The sequence below is a fragment of the Podarcis vaucheri genome (genome assembly GCF_965113315.1).
Source record: "Podarcis vaucheri genome assembly, chromosome: 1".
Taxonomy (NCBI): Eukaryota; Metazoa; Chordata; class Lepidosauria; order Squamata; family Lacertidae; genus Podarcis; species Podarcis vaucheri.
In genome coordinates, this window is record NC_138759.1 from 31042360 (window position 1) to 31064086 (window position 21727).

A 21727-nucleotide genomic window follows, 5' to 3' on the forward strand; every position below is an offset into this window, starting at 1 on the left:
AAACTCCATCTGATTGAAATAGAATTGATTTATCTTGGGGAGATGGGTTGATGGGTTGATCCTGGGCTGTGACTGTACAGATTGATGTGATTACTGATACAGTGGTACCTTGGTTTTCGAACGTCTCCGTTGACGAACATTTCGGTTTTTGAATGCTGTAAACCTGGAAGTAAATGCTTCAGTTTTCAAACACGCCTTAGAAGTCAAACATGCCATGCAGCTTCCACTGAATGCAAGATCCTGGGGCCTAGCTATCGGCTATTGAGTTTTCAGTTTTCAAACGTTTCAGAACTCGAATGGTCTTCTGGAACGGATTATGTTCTTAAACCAAGGTACCACTGTGCTTTCTAGTTTCAGTATACCTGGCCAATCTTCCTTTTTCTCTTTCTCCCTCAGGGATTACATGGGATGTATTTCTGAAATTTTGTGCTGGTGCTCTGTCAGCCAGCATCCAATCTAGGAAGGTTTACAATTATGGGATAATGGTGCTGATTCTGCTTAGTATCTACAGGTGAGAATTGGTTTCTGAATAGTTAACACACATCTGAAGGTTATTTTTGAAGGGAAAGGCCTTGCATCATTACCAAACCCTGAAAAATGCTGACAAGTAAGCAGGAAACCATGTAGGGAAGCTCCTCCAAGACTGTTTCCTTGTGTGGCCCATTTTGTTGTCACCTTAACGGTTCTTGATATTGACTAGTGCTAACATTCAGCCATTGCCCTCTTCAGAAACTGCCTCTCCTGAAGCAACAGCAATCTTAGTTAGCAGCTTCATAATGGCTCAGGTGCATCTATCATTGCAACGTCCCAGGGCAAAGATGACACAAGCTTTTCTTTCACAATTCCCTGTCCCCTTTGATTGCAGAGTTTAGTGGACAGTGCATCTTATGTCCTCTATTTGGTTCAACCCTCTAATGTGTGTGAAAGAACTTTGATCTGCCTTGCAATTGAACATTTCAGGGTTCTTCAGTGGTATATCAAGTAGCTCTACACCTTATAACTACTTCACCCAATTATGTGCTCTACTGTTGTGACGTTGGGTCTCCATGAATTTGATTCATGTTTAGATTTTTTCCACAGCTTCTACCTCTTCCACCCTCTCTCCTATGGAATGATAGGACCTCTGGCTTCTGATCTCAACAGCCCAATGGCAGGGCTTAGGTGGCTGGAAACATGGGAGTTCTAGATACAGCCTGGGGGGGAAAGGGAATAAACAAGAAGACAAGTGGTGAAACCCACTGCACAAGAGCTGTGAAGGATTGTTTCCCCAACAGCATTTCGGCGCTGAAGCAGTGGACTGTCAACCTTGAGGTCTGAGAAGAGGAGGCGGCAACTATGAAGGAGAACCTCTCTGTGGGTCCTAGAGCCCCATTTACTTGAACCTGCTGCTACTTAAAAGTTTGAACCATCCAAGCAATATGTTAACTGTCCCACAGCCATTGGCTCCACAGTGGTGTCAATTTGTGTGAGTTGGAGGACGTGTGTATTTTGCAAGGGTATCTCTCATGTCTGCCTGTCTCTGCTCATAAGGGATTTAACAGAGCTCAGGAAAGATCAAGTGCGTGTAACAGAGGAAACAGTCTTCTGAGACCACGATAGTTAATATCCAATAACTTCTTTTTTCATGAACTTAAAAGTATTTGTGTACATATGGTACGTGCTCCTGGGAGAGTCTTGTGACTGCTTTTCTAAGTTCAGGAACTTGGACATAAAGCTTTCTGCGATCCAGTGCTCTGTCTGCCCATCACACAAAAGGCAATGAGTTGTTTTTGCATAAAGCCTTTGCTGTCTGAGCACAGACACCCATTCAGAATAGCCTTTAACAGTTACCTGGAAGATCTCATGCAGAAATGAAGCTGGAGCATTCCATTCATCGGATTATCCTTTTGTTTAAGAAGCAGAGAAGGATGTTTTTATTATTATTATTTAGGTTTCCTGCCCTAAATTCCTCTGACAGTGAGGAATGGTGCCTTTGAGTGAGTGTGTATGTGCATGTGCATGCATGCGTGCTAGAAGTTGAAAACATAATGTTAAAGCTTGTGCTGAGAGCTGTGATGTCACTCATTCTACTAATTCAGTTGCCTACTAACACTTCTTCCTGTGGGGAAGCTTGTATCTCTTTAATGAATGTAGAGTGTGCAGAACATGCTTCTAACTGCTATGGTACAGGAATGTTGATTTTTTTTAATATAAATGCATGTGTTTTTTTTAGGAGGAATTAACCTCTGTGTCATATGCTATCAAAAAAGGGAGGGATGTAGCTTGATAAGCAGAATAGAGCTCTTCAGTTGCTTAGTGGGAATCCACTTCTGCAGCGATGTGAGAAAAGTTTGACAAAAAGGTTGAGCAAGGCGTTCCCCTGCAAAGCATTCTTTTAATTCCATCTCTTGTTCTCTGGAGCAAATTCGGCCTTGGCTTCTGTTAAATTGGTCGCCTGAAGCCTTCTTTTGTACATGACACAGAAATTGAGGCCACCCAGTAATTCATTTTAGTGTCTGTGTTAAAGCTTGAAGCCTGCCACTTCCTATCCCTCTGTGCCATCATCAAAGGGCTATCTCTGTTGGCATGGAGACGATATGCCAACATTCCCAGGAGAGGCTGGATGAGGCATGTTGGCTGCTGTCAGGCTGCCAGGTCCATTAAGAAGGGAAACACAAGACTGATTTAGCTGGTCTGGCTTAACTAGTTTAAGACTGTCGTGACCAGCCTTTTCGTTAGCAGAGATGATGATGGGTTCCAGCCTTTGATTTTAACTCACTTGTTGACAACTGGTGGAAATTGCTGAAATGAGTTCCTGGTTTTGATATTATTACCGTTTCCTGTGGCAGGAAATACTCTCGTGTGGCTGACCTGACTCCTCAGATATTATATATAGAAAAGAAGGGAAGTCACGAAAACTTCCCATTATTCTGCATCTTTGTTGCTGGGAGAAACAGTAGATTGTAAGTACAATAGAATATAAGGAGTAACAATACAGTTGATAATCATAGAAAAGCAATAAGATAGCCAGCTGTTACTAAGAGGACTTGGCCGTCTTGTATTTCACGAAGCACTTGAGTGTTACTCTTGACTAGATTTCCCTGAGATTAGGTCCCATCATGTAGTCACTGAACTATTCAATTTTGCCTTTATTAGTGGATTCCATGTTATAGTACTTTTCTACAGCAGTTAAATATTAGCAACCGCTGTTGCTTTTTGGAGGAGGGAAACCCATTTCTTTCCCCACCCCCTGAGATCAAGAGATATTGATCAAGATAATATTTCTACTACTTAATTCAATTATTCAGCAAGGCTATCTATACATTTCATCCTTGGATTCTGCAGTACTCCAGTGGGTGACTGTTTATTGTCGCCTTCCCTTGCATTCTGAGAAATCTCACATCCCAACATACACCTGTATACCTACACTACAAGTGCTGTCCCTAGCTGAAAGATGCTGCTGTCTTGAGCAGCTAATTCATTTGAAGTTTTTCTGACAGGACTGCTTTCCCCAGTAGAAGGGGATCATGGATACTAAACATATAGAATCAGAATCTTTAAAAAGGTCAACAAGTGTCAGGCTTGCCATTCCTATTAGCTGTCACTCTATGGTACTGGTCTTCCAATACTATCTAGCTCTATGTCACTCTATGACATAGAGCTTTCTAGCGTTGGAAGAGTAGCACCAATATAAGTAAGCAAATAAGTAGGTTCTGTGGGCAAGATCTGTGGTCTGGAGTTGTTTTCAGTAAATGTGCCTTAGCTGGGCAGCAGTTATGACTTCACTGTGGACAAGTGGCCTTCCATTTGATCAATGGTGTTGATAGGTGTTGGTGTCTCTAACCCATTAGTGTCTTTTCACAAATCAGTTCATGGCTTGTAAAAGGGCTTTCGTAGCTTAGCAACTCACCTATTCCATCACAGTTCTAATGAACGACCCCCATTTTTTCTTCTTTAAAAACTCCAAAGTATTTGACTCAAAACAGGGTATTGATCAGATTATTTGTTTTCTTGAGTGCAAAATATCCCTGTAGAAGGCAGACCTCAGTGGCTCTACAGATATCATTCATTATGTTTGAAGGGTAATAACATTTATAGGATCAAGTGTGCATTTATAGGATCATTGACTTCTCTACCAATGGCTGCATCTACATGGCCTAGACTCCAGATCCAGTAATCAGAACTGCCTCCCCTTCCCCCTCCTCCAGTGGTCTTACTGGCACCCAGAAAATTCTGTTGTGGTGGAATATGTGCCTAAATAAAACTTGTGTCTTGGACAGTTTTTTTTTTCTTTCATATTAGTGTAGGACTAACGAGTATTATTTTACAGTATTCCTTCTAGGAAGGAAGGAATAAAAATCAGCAATAAAAAATTTCTGATGTTCTTCTTGTGGAATGACACTATGATAGCTCATTCCTCGGCAAGTACTGTGTTCTGTATTGGTTTCTCGTTCTGTGTATTATGGTCAAGAACCCCATGTCCAGAGTGCGGGATATAACGTTTGTCAGAAACTGTGCAAATTTTATTTACATAGAGTCCTAAGTGGTAGGTAAGTAGAACTGAACTACTCATTCAGAAACATTGGCCAGCCCATCTTGAATTGTACCACTTCAAACTGAAAATGGAGGATCAATCACATGTTTAAATGTTTCTTTACTTAAAAACAAGCAGCCTTTCACATATACAGCTAGCATATCAGGTAGGGCTGGCTAGAACCCTTCTATATGACACGGGAGCTTTTTGCAGGCAGGAAGTTCCTGGAGTGGAAGAGCATTTGTGCCACCCATCACCTCTGCCCTGAAGTGAGGACCGTGCCACATAGTGCACCTCAATCTGTAGTTCATCTCTTAATGCGATTGCTTTGAAGAAGTGATTTGGTCTCTGCCCTAGGCATCTGTGTGTCTTTAGTGTCTGATGTAGTTCTCTACTGCTCCTGGGCAGCTTCCTGCATTACGAATTTGTCTTACTAATGCTGCTGATGTTGAAGTGTGTGTTTGTGTGTTGTATGTGTCTTTTGTACATTATCCCCATCTACGCATTTCAAACTGAACCTACTTCAGTGCACTGCCATGTAATGGTACTAAATGGAAGGATAACTTGCCTTTGGACTGGCACTGGCTTTTGTAAAGGGATTGACTGTAAATGGGATAGAATTTCCATCATACTTTTGTAATAAATAGCCTTTCTTTCCAGTGTCTTGTTGATTGCTGATTGTTATTATTTTTCCTACTTCAGCCGTTAGGATCAGCCTGAAGCGATATGGACTAGATTAGTGCAGAAAACACTAATGCTGGTCACGGTGTAGCCACAGCTCATGGCTATGCTTGCTTTTCCTGAGTTCCACCAGCAGGAATTTACCTCTCCACTCCTTGGATTAAAGAATGTACACATATAGGATGAAGAGTTGAGGAGCGGGGAAATATGTTTATACACACAGATCCTGTGGCAGTGGTTTGCCATGCTTTGGTGGAGTCTCTTTGATTCCTGCCACTTCTTACTGGTGTTCACTGGCCAAAGTTTGATACCGAAGGTCAACAGTAGCCTTTTTGATCTACAGTGGAGTTTCTCATGATCCCATTGTTGGCACTTAGTTGCTATTAAAATACAGGTCTTGATCCATTTGGGAAGACAGTAGTCTGTTTGTTGAACTCTTTTTCTGTTGCTTATTGCCCTTATTACAGCATCAAATGGATTCTCAAAATCAAAAGGGTGTTGCCCATATTATAAAATGCAGGTGCGTGCAAATTGAGACCCTTGCTGTAGAACAGCAAGTTCAAAACAAGAATAACACTGATATAATGAGGTAATCTGACTGTTGTGCATCCAGCTGAGGAACCAAGCTGAGAGCTTGGAATAGTTGGCAGAGTAATATTCCATATGTCAGAGCAATAAAGAGGGCTATTGCAATATAGGCTTATAGTGAGAAACTTCATTATAGATTATTTAATTACTCACTCCAGAGGGAAAGTGATAGGATCATTTTAAAAAATACATTGTATATTGGCAAACTCAGTGATGGCTCTTCTTTGTTCTACCCCCACACACTTGCCCTTTTTGTTAATGGTAAAACCACTGGTATGATTGCCTAGAAAATCTGCTTTTCAGTGCCAGTGAATATATGCTTATTATTGAAAGGGGTAGGCTAGCAATTCAGAAACAGTGCCGCTAATGTTACCTTAACCAGCTGGTTTGTTAAATAGCCATCTTCTAAAGCTTGAATGGCTTTTAGAATCTAATGGTTTGTGTGAAATAAATCAAGATTCATCCAAATTCTGAATGAGCATGTCCAAATACCACAGGAAGTTGGAAGTAATCAGCTCTCTTGTTTGACATTTTCCACAAGGATGCCAATAGTGTCAATTTCGCAAGGTGCTGAATGCTTTTCCTCTCGTTTCCCTCTACTTCTTGTTGAGTTGGTGGAGGAATTCAGGTGAGATGGAAAGGAATAATATAAAGATGTTCATTATGCTACAATGATGAGTTGGAGTAAGCTGAAGGCGCAGAAATGTTAGTGCAAGCCAATAGAAGGCAGGCAATAGCATCTGACTTGGAGCAAGCTAGCTAGTTTATTTGTTTAAGACCTTTTTATGCATCCCTTCATATTGGATTTCAGGACAGTGAACAGCATAGAGCAGATCCAGAGGGGAAGAACAAAAAGAGGAGACAAAACATTAGTGCATACTAACACTTGCTTGATTAAATTTATAAAATATGTCAGTATGCCTAACTAATAAAAAAGTGTATCTGAAGTGTATCTGAAGAAGTGTGCATGCACACGAAAGCTCATACCTAGAACTAACTTAGTTGGTCTTTAAGGTGCTACTGGAAGGAATTTTTTTAATAAAAAAAATGTGTTTGCGTGGAGCTAAATGACAGCATCATTGAAGCCAGGCAAACTTATTTGGGGGTCCTACTACTGTGAGAGCCTTTGTTTTTGCACCTCTTGGAGGACGTATATGGAGATGGACTTTGGCAGATGCTATTTAATACCAGGCAGGTTGATATGGGAGTAGATGCTCCTTCAGGTACTTGGGTTCCAAGCCATTTAGAGCTTTAAAGGTAAGAACCAGCCCCTTGAATTAAGCCTGGAAGTGAACAGGCTGCTGCCAATTAAACTTTCTAAATCGGTGTAGTTTGGGTGGACCAGGTTTGGGTGGGCAGACACAATTTTGGTAGCTGTGTTCTGTACTAACTGAAACTTCTGAACCGTCCTCAAGGACAGCTGTATGTAATTCATTAAGGAGATGGATACATGATTACACGAAACTCTGTGTCTAAGAGTGGTTGCAGCTGGCAAACCAGCAGTAGCTGATAAAAGGGACTCCATGGTAGCAGGCAACCATCATTTTTACAGCATTATTGGACTTTGCTAAAATAGAGACATACAGCTGCGTGTCATCGGCATACTGACTGAACTTAACTCTTGCATCCTGGAATAAGCTCACCCAGTAGTTTCATATAGTCATTCAAACGCGGGGATAGGCTGGAACACTATGGGATCCCTTTGCACAAGGGGTTGAGAAGAACCACCCCAATGCCACTTCCCAGAGCCCCATTTGCAGTAGGAAGGGAACTGCTGAGCCTTCCATTCCCAACTCACAGAGCTGGTGCAGAAGGATGTCAGGGCTGAAGCTATCAAAAGCTGTGAAGACATCAAGGAGGGTCAACAGGGTTGTGCTCCCGCTGTCTCTCATCAGAAGTTAGCCACTGGCAAAAAAAATGGATCCATTTTTGTTTTTCCTTACCAGACAGGAATTCACAGCAGTACCCGGAAGAAAGACAAGAATGGTCTTCAGATACTAAACGGCAAGGAGCGTCCATCCCATTTTTGTTCCTTTCTGCTACAGGAATTGAGCTGTTAAGGCCTTCCTGGGCCAACACAGTTAGGTCTTTTCCTCCTCTTAAAAAAACCACAGGCTACACCAGGCATAGGCAGACTCGGCCTTCCAGATGTTCCCATCATCTACAGTTCCCATCATCCCTGACCACTGGTCCTGTTAGCTAGAGATCATGGGAGTTGTAGTCCCAAAACATCTGGAGGGCCGAGTTTGCCTATGCCTTGGCTACTCTAAAGGTTTCTTATTAAAGCTAAGCATATTAAGGAACCTTTTATTTTTTCCATTGAAATCAATGGAATGTTAATGTGCTTAACACTGGCCAGATTGTGCCCAGTGTATATCAGTTTCAAGGTATAAGATACCTAAGGCACACTTTGGTCAGAGATGTTACAGCATGAGGAAAATTAAAGTCTGCTCTGCTGACTGCATTTTCTTCTTACATAGTTGATGAACAGGGTCTTTAAATCAAATAGAATGAAGGTAAGTAATGAAATGGTTGAAATATGCAAAGTGTTTGGGTACCGGACAAATGGTTTCATGTAGGTCCGTCCTACTGATGCCTGGAATGAAACCCATAGAGTTCTTCATTTGATTCCCTTGGCTGAGTCATGCAGTGCTGCCCTTTTGACTTTCATTTTGTAAAGTAGTCCCTAGCTGCCAGGGCAGAAGGGGAAGAAATGGAGACAGTGAGAGATTTTACTTTCTTGGGCTCCATGATCACTGCAGATGGTGACAGCAGTCACGAAATTAAAAGACACCTGCTCCTTGGGAGAAAGGCGATGGCAAACCTAGACAACATCTTAAAAAACAGAGACATCACCTTGCCGACAAAGGTCTGTATAGTAAAAGCCATGGTTTTCCCAGTAGTGATGTATGGAAGTGAGAGCTGGACCATAAAGAAGGCTGATCGCCGAAGAATTGATGCTTTTGAACTGTGGTGCTGGAGGAGACTCTTGAGAGTCCCATGGACTGCAAAAAGATCAAACGTATCCATTCTTAAGGAAATCAGCCCTGAGTGCTCACTGGAAGAACAGATCGTGAAGCTGAGGCTCCAGTACTTTGGCCACCTCATGAGAAGAGAAGACTCCTTGGAAAAGACCCTGATGTTGGGAAAGATTGAGGGCACAAGAAGAAGGGGACAACAGAGGACGAGATGGTTAGACAGTGTTCTCGAAGCTACAAACATGAGTCTGACCAAACTGCAGGAGGCAGTGGAAGATAGGAGTGCCTGGCGTGTTCTGGTCCATGGGGTCACGAAGAGTTGGACACAACTAAACGACTAAACAACAACAACAGCTGCCAGGGCATTAGGAGACATTTAGGTTCACACTCCGTTCAGTGCAAAGGAAAGTCTTAACATGGCCTTTTTTTTTTTAATGGCAATTTTCTTGCATGGCTCAGATCCTCTGAGGTCATTATTGCTGCCCCACTGGTTTCCCCTTTAGCTTGATGGCAAGAGGAAAACGGTCCATTTGTAGCCCTTATCATTTATGTAAAATATTGTTAACCTCAACAAGCCTTTCTACTGCTTGTTATGCAATCACATTTGAGAGTAAAAATAAAAAAATTCCTTCCTGTAGCACCTTAAAGACCAACTAAGTTAGTTCTTGGTATAAGCTTTCGTGTGCATGCACACGAAAGCTTATACCAAGAACTAACTTAGTTGGTCTTTAAGGTGCTACAGGAAGGAATTTTTTTATTTTGACTATGGCAGACCAACACGGCTACCCATCTGTAACATTTGAGAGTAGCTTTGCTATATTGTGGCCTGCAGGGGATGAGCAGGAGAAGTTCTGTGAGCTCCTTTTTTCTTAGCCTGAGAGTGATATGGAGAAAGAACGATCGCTAGGGAAGAGAGGGTGGGGGACCTAGCCTGTGAAACTGGCATAAAGATGAGCAAAGAGACTAGGGGAGCTTGATCAGAACCGCATTATTCATGAAGATATTCAGAAGTTGAATTTTTGAAATGGAAAGCAGTCTGGAGGGGGGTTGTTTTAATTACGCCAAAGTACAATTGCAAAGATGGGAACCAGAAATCATCATGGTGCACTGAGGTCTCAAGCCGGAGCTTTGAGCAGGATAGAAGCTACTTAGTGCAGAAGCAAAGCATAGAACAACCTTCCCCAACCTAGTGCCCTTGAGATGTTTTGGACTGCAGCCCCAGCCCCAGCATGCATGGCTAATAGTCAGGGATGAAGGGAATTTTTTTCGTTGTTGGCATCCATCTGTCTTGAGAGACAACGGAGTGCGCCTCTGGGGGTGAAGTCAAATGGCTGCAGTGTGTATGGAGCTCCTGGGCTGCTCAGAAGACAAAATCCCACTCTTGGCCTCAATGATGTGGTCCAACAAAATCTGGAAGGCATCAGATTAGGAAGGCTCATGTAGAGGTAGACTTGTCCGTAGTCATAGTGACAAGAACACAATTTATAAGTGGTTTCTTGTTCTCAGCCTGTCTGCAACAGCACCCTGCTGTAGCAATTTGCGAGGCACTTTAGGGACAAAATGGCTCAGTTTTGGACAGAGTTGAATTACAGTTAGAGCAAGTCCATTGGCTAGGAATGCCTATTTCCAGCTACAGCTGGTTCACCACCTACAGCCCCTTTCGAACAGGGATAACTTGGCCATGGTACTCCATGCTTTGGTAACTTACAGATGGGATATTTCAAGGTGTTCTACATGAAGTGCCCTTGCAGACAGTTTGGAAACTTCAGCTGGTTCAAAAAGCAGTGGCCAGATTACTGGCCATAACCAGGGCTGGCCCACCCACAAGGCCAGGTGAGGCAACCTGAGCCTACGATAAAAGGGTTTCCAGCATTACACTCCCAAGGGGGTCTTTCTTCTCCCATAGATGCAACCTAGGATCCAAACAGACATGAGTCATTGTGCCCGGCCTCCTTTCTGCTCCCCTGTCACATAACTCCTCCCCAAGCTTCTAACTCACATCACTGCACACATTTGGAAAGGCCCCACTCATTTTGCCGTCTCACACAGTGTATCCTCCTAATGGCTCAGCCTAAAGTTGTCACCTTACACAGAAGCCACCTTGGCTGAATTGGCCCTTAAAACATGCTGATTCCACAGGATTAGCATTGCCCAGCACACAGGTTAGTGCAGCTCTGGCCTAATGCTCATGAGTCTATTACACGGGTTCTGGGTTATTTCCCAGTTGTAATACTCCAAACATTGATTAAGTTCTAAGACCTATTAGACCCAGGAATTTAGGGTGTCTAGCACATAGCTGCCAACTTACAGATTTGAAAATAAGGGACCAGCAGCCTCGAAAATAAGGGATCAGCAGCCAAAATAAGGGATTTTAGTCAGCTGAAATACGAAGTTAAAAGGGACCAGATAATTTGGGAGAGCAACGCCGGTTTTTAGCCCTTCGTTTCCAGAGGTTGCTGCTCAAGAAACTAGCTGATGAAACACTGCAATTCAATAACTACAAGGAGCAACCACTTTTTGCGCAAAACGAAGTCCAAGCTATGAAGATGCTGCTGCAGTTCTGTATCTTTTCTCTCGTGCTCCATCTGCAGCTCTCAGTTCCATCAGGCGGGGCGGGAGGAGGGGGGGGGAATAGCACCCAAAGTAAACCCGCAGATCAGACCATCTATGCTAGTCTACCACTACAAATCTATGGGAGAAGCGCTTGCGGTCCTTCCTCCACTTTCCCCCTCAATGGTTAGCCCTTGGAACACCTGCCTGTGCCTCTGCCTCCGCCGCCGCCTCCTCGCTCTGAACTGCTTTCTCTATGGTTTCCCTCACTCTCCTCTCAAGGCTCCTCAGCAATTCATAGGCCGTGCCAGGCTGCCCCTTCTCACCCGGGTACTTCGGCGGTGCAGCCGCAGTATGGCCTAGCGGGAGCGGCGGCGGCGACGGGCAGAGGGGAGGGCCCAGGCAGAGAAGCTCAATTCGGCGGCTGCAAGGAGGATGACGGCAGAAGGACCCGAGGCTCCCGCCAGTCCCGGCGGGAAGGCGGGAAGGGCCGAGGCTGGTGAGAGGAGGCCGGAGGGGGGCGGGCTGGGCAGCCAAGCAACACAGTTGGAGCTTCCCTCCTCCCTGGCCGGCAGGGAGGGAGGGAGAGGAGCTGCTTCCTTTGAAACCCGGGAAATTTAAGGGATATCATCAATAAGGGACAGCAGCGGGACACGGCGCTGGGATAAGGGAGTTTCCCACCAAATAAGGGACGCTTGACAGCTATGGTCTAGCACCCACCAACTCCTAACAGTATGCTAAACCACAACATTCTGATTGAAATGTTCATTGTTGAAATGTTGAATACTTACCTCTACAGTTTTCTTACATGTGTCTAAAGCTAGCGAGAGATGTTCTTTTTAGGACGCCATCCTATGCTTGTTTACTGCTAAATCCCACTATTAATTCTACTTGCCAGGTAAGTATGCATAGGACTGCAGCCAAGCAGAGTAATCTGAATTAAGTTTGCTTGAAATTAAGCCCCTCTTGGTTCAGTTATGTTTACATTCTTGTGAGTGGATTTAGGAATGCAGCCTTACAGTACAATCTTGTGCTAGGAGTAAACTCCATTGAATTAGATTGGCACTTACTTCCAAGCAAATATACATAGGCTTATGCTGTTACATAAGAGTGTGCTGTAGTGAGCTCAACTTTCCCCAGATTGTGGCATGTGGACTGAGCCTTACAATAGAAAGCAGGTGTGGGATTCTACCAGTAACCAGGTTACCACTACAGGTGTTAATGCAAACAGCCTAGCTTCGCCAAACTGTAATGAATGAACAATACATGTCTAGCAGTATCTGATACCATGACTTGGCACCGGCTTTGGAGGCTGGGAGTCTAGTGTTCTGTAGCAGGAGAAAGTCCAGTGTAACAGAATCCTACTTTGTATATTCCGAGGCGAGGCCTGGTAAAGCGCCAAGGCTGAGGCCTTCTTCCATTAGCCTGTTTAACACAAAGTCAGATAAGATTACATAACAAGCCATTTAGGGGTGATGCTGTCATAGGTTCCAAGATGCTGGAAGGTTTTGGAGCTTGCAAGTGTGTCCTGAGACCCACAATGTCTGCAGGTTGCATTGCCTGCTTGAATGCCCACTGAAAGGTGGGACAAGAGAGGTGTTTGCTTTGCTTATGACAATTCCCTTCAGGTCACCCTCATCCTGTCAGTACAACGGCAGCCATAGAAACTCCTCTGACACCAGACTAACAGGGAGCAAGTCTGCTCTATATGCAGCGGAGAGAGAGACTGGGGCTGTCAAGCTCCTCTGGCACTTGTGTGCCTGGCAACGTGCTCATCTGTCATCTCCTGGGCGATGCTACATGCTGCCCTGAAGGTCTAATCGGCTCTCAGCCTTGACCCTCCTGCTGCGTGGGTTTGTTTCTGGCTATTGCTTTTCTGCTTTTTTATTTTTTTTAATCTGGAGCTTGGCAGATTTGTTTATAAGAGGGAGGAGAGGCATTATCCCTCCCTTTTCGAATATGAAATGGAAATGCCACTGCATGGAGCTTTTAAGTGGCAGATCTGAAGTCTCCCTGGTTGTGCTCCCGCACCCCAAAATGAAGCTAAAGTGTGACATTCAAGGGGCATCTGTCAAAGTGGCATAGCCCTAGCTGAGAAATCTCCTTAGAGGAGAACAAGACATTGAAAGAAGACGAGCTTCACCCATCTTCCTGGTAAAATGTGTCATTAAGTCAGGGTGACCAAGGTGGCCTCCAGATGTTGGACTGCACCTCCCATCGTCTCTGCTGAGGGGTTGATGGGAGTTGTAGTCTGGAAACATCTGGAGGGCACTACATTGGCTAAACCCTGCATTATGCTAATTTTGTTTGGCTGTGTTTCCCTGGCCCTGCCTCACATTGATTGTCTGTTGGGGTAGGAAACATGAAGAGTAATATCTCCTCATGCAGAACTTAGGAGAGGGGAGAGAAAGACCTGGATGGCATGGTGGCAGCCCTGCATCTTTTCCAATATCTAATTCTGCCTGGAGGGGATTTCATGCCGTCACCTGGGTTCTGAAGACAATTTGCACAGCGGTGCAGTGTCCTCGCCTTGCCCAGTGCGCTTAACAGCTGGCCTGAGGCCTCCATGTAAAAGTTCAAGTTATTTCCCCTTAAAGTGAAATGTTCCTTTTGCATGTATGTCCCTTTTTAATAATTCGTCAGGTATTCCACCACCATGCAAAGAGGATTCCTAGTTCAGGGTAGAAGTCTAAGAGAATGATCTTTATTATTTGCTGAGTGACTCATCCCAGAGTTCATACTGGCTCATGCCAGGCTGCAAATAATGTATTGCTACTGCCAGTGCTTTTTTTTCTTAAAAAAATGTTTAGGGGTACTCTCATTTTGACTCAAGAAAATCACCCTTTTATAGTTCGAATCGGGGAAAATAAATACAGTAAATGGACAAAAGTACAAAGAAGATGCATTACCTCATATCACACAGCTGACAGCCCACAGTAACTTCCACATTGGCATGAGGTTGTGTGCACTAACACCTTCCCAATTCCTCTGTAAAACACCACACATCCACATTCCACACTGTTTCACACATTAAACACTCACTTCCGTCTGAGACTCAGGAAACACCGGGAAAGGAAATGAAGACGCCATTGGAGGTGGTAACAATGAAACTGACCAATCACAGTGCTAGATTCCAACTCCTCCTTCACACATTAAACGCTCGCTTCCGTCAGACTCAGGAAACACCGTGACAGGAAATGAGGCCGCCATCGGGGGGTAGCAATGAAACTGACGATTCACTATGCTAGAGAAGAAACTATTTTTTATATATAAAAAAAGTTTTTTCTCCTGTTAGATTCACAAAATTTTTAGGGGTATGCGTACCCCCAGAAAAAAAGCACTGGCTACTGCTATGTAGGCAGAGCAGTTAGGAGAGCAGGCTCAGAAAAGAGCAAAGAGCCCAAGTTATGAAGAATGTTGCTCAGCGCAGCAACTGGGAGAGAGCTCCTGTGGCCAACTCTCTCATGACTTCATAAATAGCTGCATTTGTGCTTCCTGAAGTAACACCTATATAGCCCGCCAGCCTTGCCTTGGAGATCTAATGAATCATAACCCCACTCCTTAGTACTAGCTTTTGCAAGATCTCTTCATGTGAGAGTTATACCTGTTCACACTTGCTGGGATGATACTTACACTTACTGTACTCACAGGAGTCCAGTTTATAACCCTTGAGTGAGTGAGTAAGGCAGGCATATCGTGACGTTCCTGGACCCAAGGGAGTAATATTATATACCTGAGGTCAACACCTGTGTGCTTGACAAGCAGCTATAAAAGCTAGATGCTCTACAGACAGTAAAAAAAGAAAAAGAAAACAGACCCTGCCCAAATTGTCCTACGATCTAATGTAGATGCTTGTTGGTCATTCTCGGGCTACTGTGTCTCTCTCTTGCTTACATGATCATATATTCCAGAATGAAATAAAGACTAGCCAAAAGCCTCAGACCTTGCCCTGGGATGTGGACTGTCTTGCAACTCCAGTTTCTGATTTAAATCTTAAATGGGCAAGCAGCTTGCAAGCTAAGGTGAGTTCGCAGGGTAATTGATCATATAAATAGACAGTTGCCATAGCTGCTGGTAACAACCCTGAAAATGACAAAAGTATTAGCACTTCTATCTTGCTTACCTTAATGTATTGGCCCTGATCTGACTAAGAGTAATGGTGCTTATGCTCCATTTAAATCAGAGGGACAAGATAACCGTGGCTACTTAGGCCCCATTGATTTCAATGGGACTGAAGAGTGGCTAACTTTAGTTGGGTCCAGGCAGAAGTATTTATCATAAACCACATGGAGCACTTCAGTGAGGACATAAACTAGGTTTCTAAAGTACCTTCACTTTGAGATGAGTATAGCTGATCAGAGTTGTTCAGAGCAACCATCTGCCTTCTTGCAAAAGTAAGTGGTTTTAAGAAGCGAGGATACCTAAGAGATATCAAGTGAGCATTTCTGAGAGAAGTGAGGACCCAAGTGAATGGTGCCAAACCAGGTGGTGAGATGTGAAAAATAATTCAGGTTTCTAGCTTTGCTACCAGCCTAAAACCCATGTTTCAAGATACAAAGACTGGTAACCTCAGTGCTCCAACTGCCAGGACACAAAGTACACTGCAGGTAAGGCTGACTGTTACCTATCCATCCTTTGAATAAAACAGACTAAGAGACTTGTACCTCCAAACATGGATGGCCCACATATGGCCCGGAGCATTTGGCTTCTTCCCTGCTGCTTTGTGTCCCTAGCCACTCCGCCCCCTTCTCCAACTTGAGGGTGTGCCTACCCATCCAACACACTGCCACTTTGCATGGAATAACTGCCAAGTCTGAAACAGTGGTACCTTGCTTGGCACTTGCAGAGGATAAGGTGCTGCTTTGGATTTGGCTGCTTCTGGCATGTATCCTGTGAGGATGAGAGAATATGCCAGCTCCGACATCCTGCAGCTGCACTGATCGGTGCCTGGTCCAAGGATGTGTTGCGCGGTTCAGGCAAAAGAAGGCACACACACACCTTGACCAGCTTCTAATCTATTTGCAGACCATGCCTCCTTGACTTTGCATTTGGCAACCCCCCAAAAATGAACACAAAGCAGATAGAAAATAGATGAAACCCTTAGAAATTAAGCTTGATCAGATTTGTAAAGCTGCCGTTCTGCACGAAGGGTTTTAATTTAATGCCCCGGTAATTTGTAATTACACACTGTAAAGTATTCTGATGTGGGTGGTTCAGGTGGTGGTGTACGCTTGCCACTCGCCAGGATCTACAAGGTGTGACCTGGAAATCTACAAATGCTTAGGAGCTGGCAATCTTTGAGAGGGGAGGAAGATGCCGACTTGAGCCAATGCCATTTGCAGGAGGTTGGTTTGATCATCTCTGCTTTATGGTCTTGAAGGTGAAATGTCCATCAAAGAGATCAGAGAACTTTTATTATAGGCCATTTTGTGCTTCACATCCTGTGTAGGGCATACTCTCATTGTAGGCCTTAAGAGAAGGACAGAAGAATGATAAAAGACTGGACACCCCAAGTGAGGTGAGACTATGTGGTATCTACCCTAGACCAAGCTTGGAGAGGGACACAAAATGGCCATTGGAAATCACGGAATATGTTGCCATTTGTTTTCATAAGGTTATGTTCCTTTCCCCTGCTCTCAGGTGTATGAAATAAAACTGTCCCATTTTCAGGCTGGAAGAGGAAAAGCCAGATATCTGCTTGTTCTTAGTCTTGTAGCTTTTCATGGACCCTTTCCCCTGCAACCTAGCACAGCAAAGCACATTGAGCCAATAAATAACAGTCAGAGGAGAAATTGGAGACCAGATATGGGACAGCAGTAGCCAATGGGGTGCCTCTACAACAGTACCAAACAGGAGCAGTCCATCTGAGCAGTGAGAACTTTCATTTTGTGCCTTAAGATGTGCAACTGTCCATAACTTTTGCCACTTTTGGGGGTAGGGGAACTGAAGTCTGCCCCAGGCATGGAAACAAATAGTTATAACACTCCTCTCACCCACCTCATCTCTTCCAAGATGCAATCTGTTTTGAGTGGCGGGACATTGACGTTATCTCAATGTTTTTCCCAGCTCTCGATATTCTGCCTGAATGTGAATGACATCTGCAACTAGAGCACATAGGAATGACACAACATATTCTGGTGAGATGTTCCTGAAAAGAAAAATTGGATCAGTTGATTACTGTGGGGAAATCGAGCTCTTGAAATATGTATGCACTACAGTATTTGCAAGTGATGGTGCCAAGAGTATATTTTGTCATTTAAATTTGAGCATATTTTTTTTTTTGTAAAGAGTGAGAGGGAATGTGTGAATCTGCCACAGTATGCAAGAGGTTTGTAGGTGCCTTCCTCACTTAGTACCTATCCTATTTCACAGGGCTGTTATGGGGACCAATTATAAAGTCCCTTGTGCAGTAAGAAGAGAAGTGCCTCAGCTGTTAGTTTTTGAATTAAAAACCTAAAATTTCTCTAAGTGGCCATTTGAGCTACTGACCTGATCCAGACTCCGGATACAATCGTAAATGATGTGGATATCTGTTGGAGCTTCTCATTTCCTGTTTATAAATAATAGAGATCAAAAGCTTTTCAAAGCCAGCTGCTGGCTTGTAATGAAAATAATAGTTTTGCTGTAGGGAAATGGAGCCATTTAAATGTTTGTGCTCCATTCACAATTCAAGGCACTACAAGGGTCATCAAGTCCCACTTCCTTCATTGCAGGAATCTTGTGTGTGTGTGTATATATATATATATATAGAGAGAGAGAGAGAGAGAGATGTTAAATGGTTTTTAATAGTGGTTTCTGGGTTACAAAATTGCATACAAACATAGGAATCTTTTGCCCAACGTGGAGCTCAAACTCTTGACCCTGAGATTAAGAGTCTCATGCTCTACCGACTGGTTGCTCTTACTCTGTGTGAAATTTTCCACTCAAACTGTCATTTTTGATACTAAAGCACTGTACTTCACTAGATAACATGAGAGGCTGTTGACCCTCTTGTAAATATATATGGGGTCAAGCTTCTATTTGCATATGAAATGGGAACATGCTGCCTTCAGAATGCATTCCAATTTCCATTATAATTAGGAAGCCTAAGTGGATATTTTGTGCTTACTGATTCTGCTCTGTTTTATTTCTGAATTACCCACCTTGAGCCCTTGGGAAGGTGCCGTGGTACAGAAGTTTGAATAAGGCTGTGTGCACAGTCCTGTTTACTCTGCATCCAGCTTGGTCCCACCAGTGGTTGGAGAAGCAATGTTAGTCACAATCCATACCTATCCCGATGTTTTGTATGAAAAACTCTGGGCTTTCTATATGTTTCCCCTAAGCCAAATTCAATCTGAACTGAGAAAAATAGCAACCCAGCTGTGTTTTAAGCTGCTAATGTGTACACAGTCTAAATAAACAGCCCTTTAAAATAATCTGATTTGAGAGGGAGAGTAGCCAATAGTTGACTACCTTGGTTCTTGGAACTGAGAATGACTGTGAAATCTGACAGTGCAAAGAAAGAGAAGTAACCAGAGAGAGACAGACAGACAGACAGACAGACAGACAGACCACCTTTTCATTTACCAGAGGAGTGCTCAAGGTAGCTAACATCCTACAAGATACAATAAAACAAGCAACAATTAAATGTTAAACCAGGGGTCTGCAACCCGCGGCTCTGGAGCCGCATGTGGCTCTTTTACACCTTTGCCGCGGCTCCAGGGCGGATACTAGCGAGGGGAGGAGGCGCATTGTGCGCCCCGACACTCCCCACTGTGGCGGGCACTGTAATGGCTGTGACGTCGTATGCGGGCGGTGCGTGCGTTAGTCACGCACCGTCCCAACATCACCTTCCCGCCCGCTGTCAGATCGGAGGGCAGCGGCGCGCATGCTTTAAATGTCGCAATGGTTTTGCGGCTCCCAGTTGTTTTTTCTTCAGAAACGGGTCCAAGTGGCTCCTTGTGTCTTAAAGGTTGCAGACGCCTGTGTTAAACTGAAGCAGCACCAAGCAGGCCAATTAAAAGAGGTTAGAATACAAAACTTAATGGAAAACCCAATGGAAAAACAAAATGGTCTTACTCTAATAAACATGCAATGGCATTAGTGGATGGGTTGTTCAAACAGCTAACCAAATTCCTTGTTTCAGCCTTCCCCAACCTGGTGCCCTCCAAATGTTTTGACTACAACTCCCATCAGTCTCAGCTAGCACAGGTGACCTGCCTTGGAACAATGAGAGTTGTAGTCCGAAAAAATCTATAGGAGACCAAGTTGGCAAAGAATACCATGTGGTTTCTGTAACTGCACCTTTTCACATACAGTGGTACCTCGCAAGACGAATCCCTCGCAAGACGGAAAACTCGCAAAACGAAAGGGTTTTTGGTTTTTTGAGTTGCTTCACAAGACGACTTTCCCTATGGGCTTGCTTCGCAAGACGGAAATGTCTTGCAAGTTTGTTTCCTTTTTCTTAAAACCGTTAATACAGTTGCGACTTGACTTCGAGGAGCAACTCATAGCACGCGGTGTGGTAGCCTTTTTTGAGGTTTTTGAAGACTTGGGTGATTTTTGAAGCTTTTCCAAAACTTTTCCGACACTGTGCTTCGCAAGACGGAAAAAAACGCAAGACGAAAAAACTCGCGGAACGAATTAATTTCGTCTTGCGAGGCACCCCTGTACATTTGATGTGGACAGGCTCAAGAATTTTTTGGTCTGCATCAACTGAGAATAATGTAAACTCTGATGCATCTAGGTTTTAAAATGGCACATTTGTCTTGGTAAAACCAATACACTTCCATGCAGGAGTTTGCAAGATTTTTAACATAACTTTTGCAAATATGATTCTCTGAAATTTTTTCCAGTCTTTCTTTTTGTTTAAATATTTTTGCCTGATTGCTTCCTCTTTCTAAAGCTGCATCCCTGGTGCCTGGAGCAACAGAACATTTTAAAGTAAGAGCTTTCACTTAATCTTAATGATAGAAGCTGAGGGCTTTGAATAGATTTGATGTAGTTTAAAAGCCATTATTAAATGCTTGCTTTGCCTTGTACAATGGGTTCTGTTTGCCTTAAATTAAATGTGTTGTAATGTTCCCATTTATATCTTCCAGGCATGTAGAGTACCCACACAATGATTGCACTGGGATTTATTTATTTTATTCTATATTTTTGGCCCACTTTTTGAGACATAAATCCTCTCCCATAGCAATTAAAATTCACTACACAATGAATTTTACCTAAATGGAAATCTGATACATGCCCTTCTCTCAAGCCCATAAGCTTTTAAAAAACAATATAATGACCTAGATAGTAATGCTGTGTCCAGAATTGCTTGCTGGTGGGCTTATTCAGTCATAACCAGTTCTGAACCTTAATTCTACAGGCATGGGCATAGCCAGGATTTTTTGTTTGAGGCGGGGCAGAACTTCAGTTATGTATTATTATTGAGGTTTATTGATTTAGGGGGGCAGCTGCCCCTCCCCCTGGCTACACCCATGTCTACAGGTGTGTGGTTGTGCTAATGGATCAGGACCTTAAGCTGTGAGGCTGCTCCAGCCAGGGCCGTCTTAACCGTTGGTGCTAGGGGTGCACGGCACCCGGGTGCCGGCCTCTCAGGGGCGCTAGGCCTAGAGTCCGGGGCCAAGCGTTGGAGCCCAGGGAAGAGCCGGCGACAGCTGAGTGGAGCAGAGCCTGTCGGAGCTTCGCGGGCGGCTCTTCCCTGTACTCCAATGCTCACCCCCGAACTCGCACCAAGCCACCTCTCTGCTCCGCTGGGCTGTCGGCTATTGCCCCAGCTGCATGGTGGCCAACTGTTTTGGCCATGCCCGGAGCGCCGTATAACGTTGTGGGTGCTGTGTGATGCATCCATGTTGCGTCCGGCGAGCTTCAGGTTCCTTTGCTGGCTTTTCCACTGTTGGCGCACGCTCCTAGCGCCGCCCAACGTGGGGTGCCAGCGCAGAACGACGGGGAATGCAAGGGGCAGCAGAGGAAACATCTCCAGACGGGATCCACTGTGCGCCAACGGCAGCAACAAAACCCGATAAATAGGAGAGCACCTAGGGGTATTGGGCGGATCTTTGCACCCCAGCGCCGCATATGCTTAAGATGGCCCTGGCTCCAGCTTTAACAGAATAAGGACCTGAGTTTTCTGAACACAGTGCTCTTATCACACAGATCTAGCATGGTGGGGTGGGTGGCAGGGGTGAGAATGAAAGACCAAATCAAATCAAATGTTGCTGCTTCACCTTCGGTTTGCTGCTACCTCTCTTTCATGTTCAAGAAAGGCAAGGGAACAAGCAAGCAGAGTCCAAAACTAATATGATGTCTGTTCATCCATTAAAAAATAAAAAAGTTTAATACAGGATTCCTTTCCAACTTCTGTGTTCCCCTGTTAGGAATGTTATAGCCCATGGGTGTCATAAGCAAGCAGTCATAAGATCCCCTGGCA

At 44.1% G+C, this 21727-nt stretch overlaps 1 protein-coding gene and 1 long non-coding RNA gene across 8 annotated transcripts in view; one reads left to right on the top strand and one right to left on the bottom strand.

The window, feature by feature from the left end:
• The window catches only part of POMT2 (protein O-mannosyltransferase 2), a 50808-nt gene that overhangs the window by 25795 nt on the left and 3286 nt on the right, over window positions 1–21727 (top strand). For 2 of the 6 annotated variants that reach the window (XM_082232821.1, XM_082232817.1), the window contains exons 20-22: window positions 397–511; window positions 2829–2942; window positions 7729–7926. In XM_082232821.1, coding sequence (XP_082088947.1) covers window positions 397–511; window positions 2829–2942; window positions 7729–7783 — 284 coding nt within the window. In that variant the 3' untranslated portion in view covers window positions 7784–7926. Of the gene's footprint in view, window positions 1–396; window positions 512–1080; window positions 5176–5215; window positions 5610–7728; window positions 7927–17376; window positions 17448–20194; window positions 20233–21727 lie in introns of those variants that run through there. The other 4 variants (XR_014222013.1, XM_082232818.1, XM_082232820.1 and 1 more) reach the window with 4 other exon arrangements.
• Window positions 11807–21727, bottom strand: part of LOC309539020 — an 18357-nt gene continuing 8436 nt past the window's right edge. Inside the window, exons 2-4 of one of the 2 annotated variants that reach the window (XR_014222608.1) lie at window positions 18453–18603; window positions 17308–17458; window positions 11807–16779 (exon numbers count right to left, since the gene is read on the bottom strand). This is a non-coding gene — a long non-coding RNA (uncharacterized lncRNA). Of the gene's footprint in view, window positions 16780–17307; window positions 17459–18452; window positions 18942–21727 lie in introns of those variants that run through there. The other variant, XR_014222609.1, reaches the window with a different exon arrangement.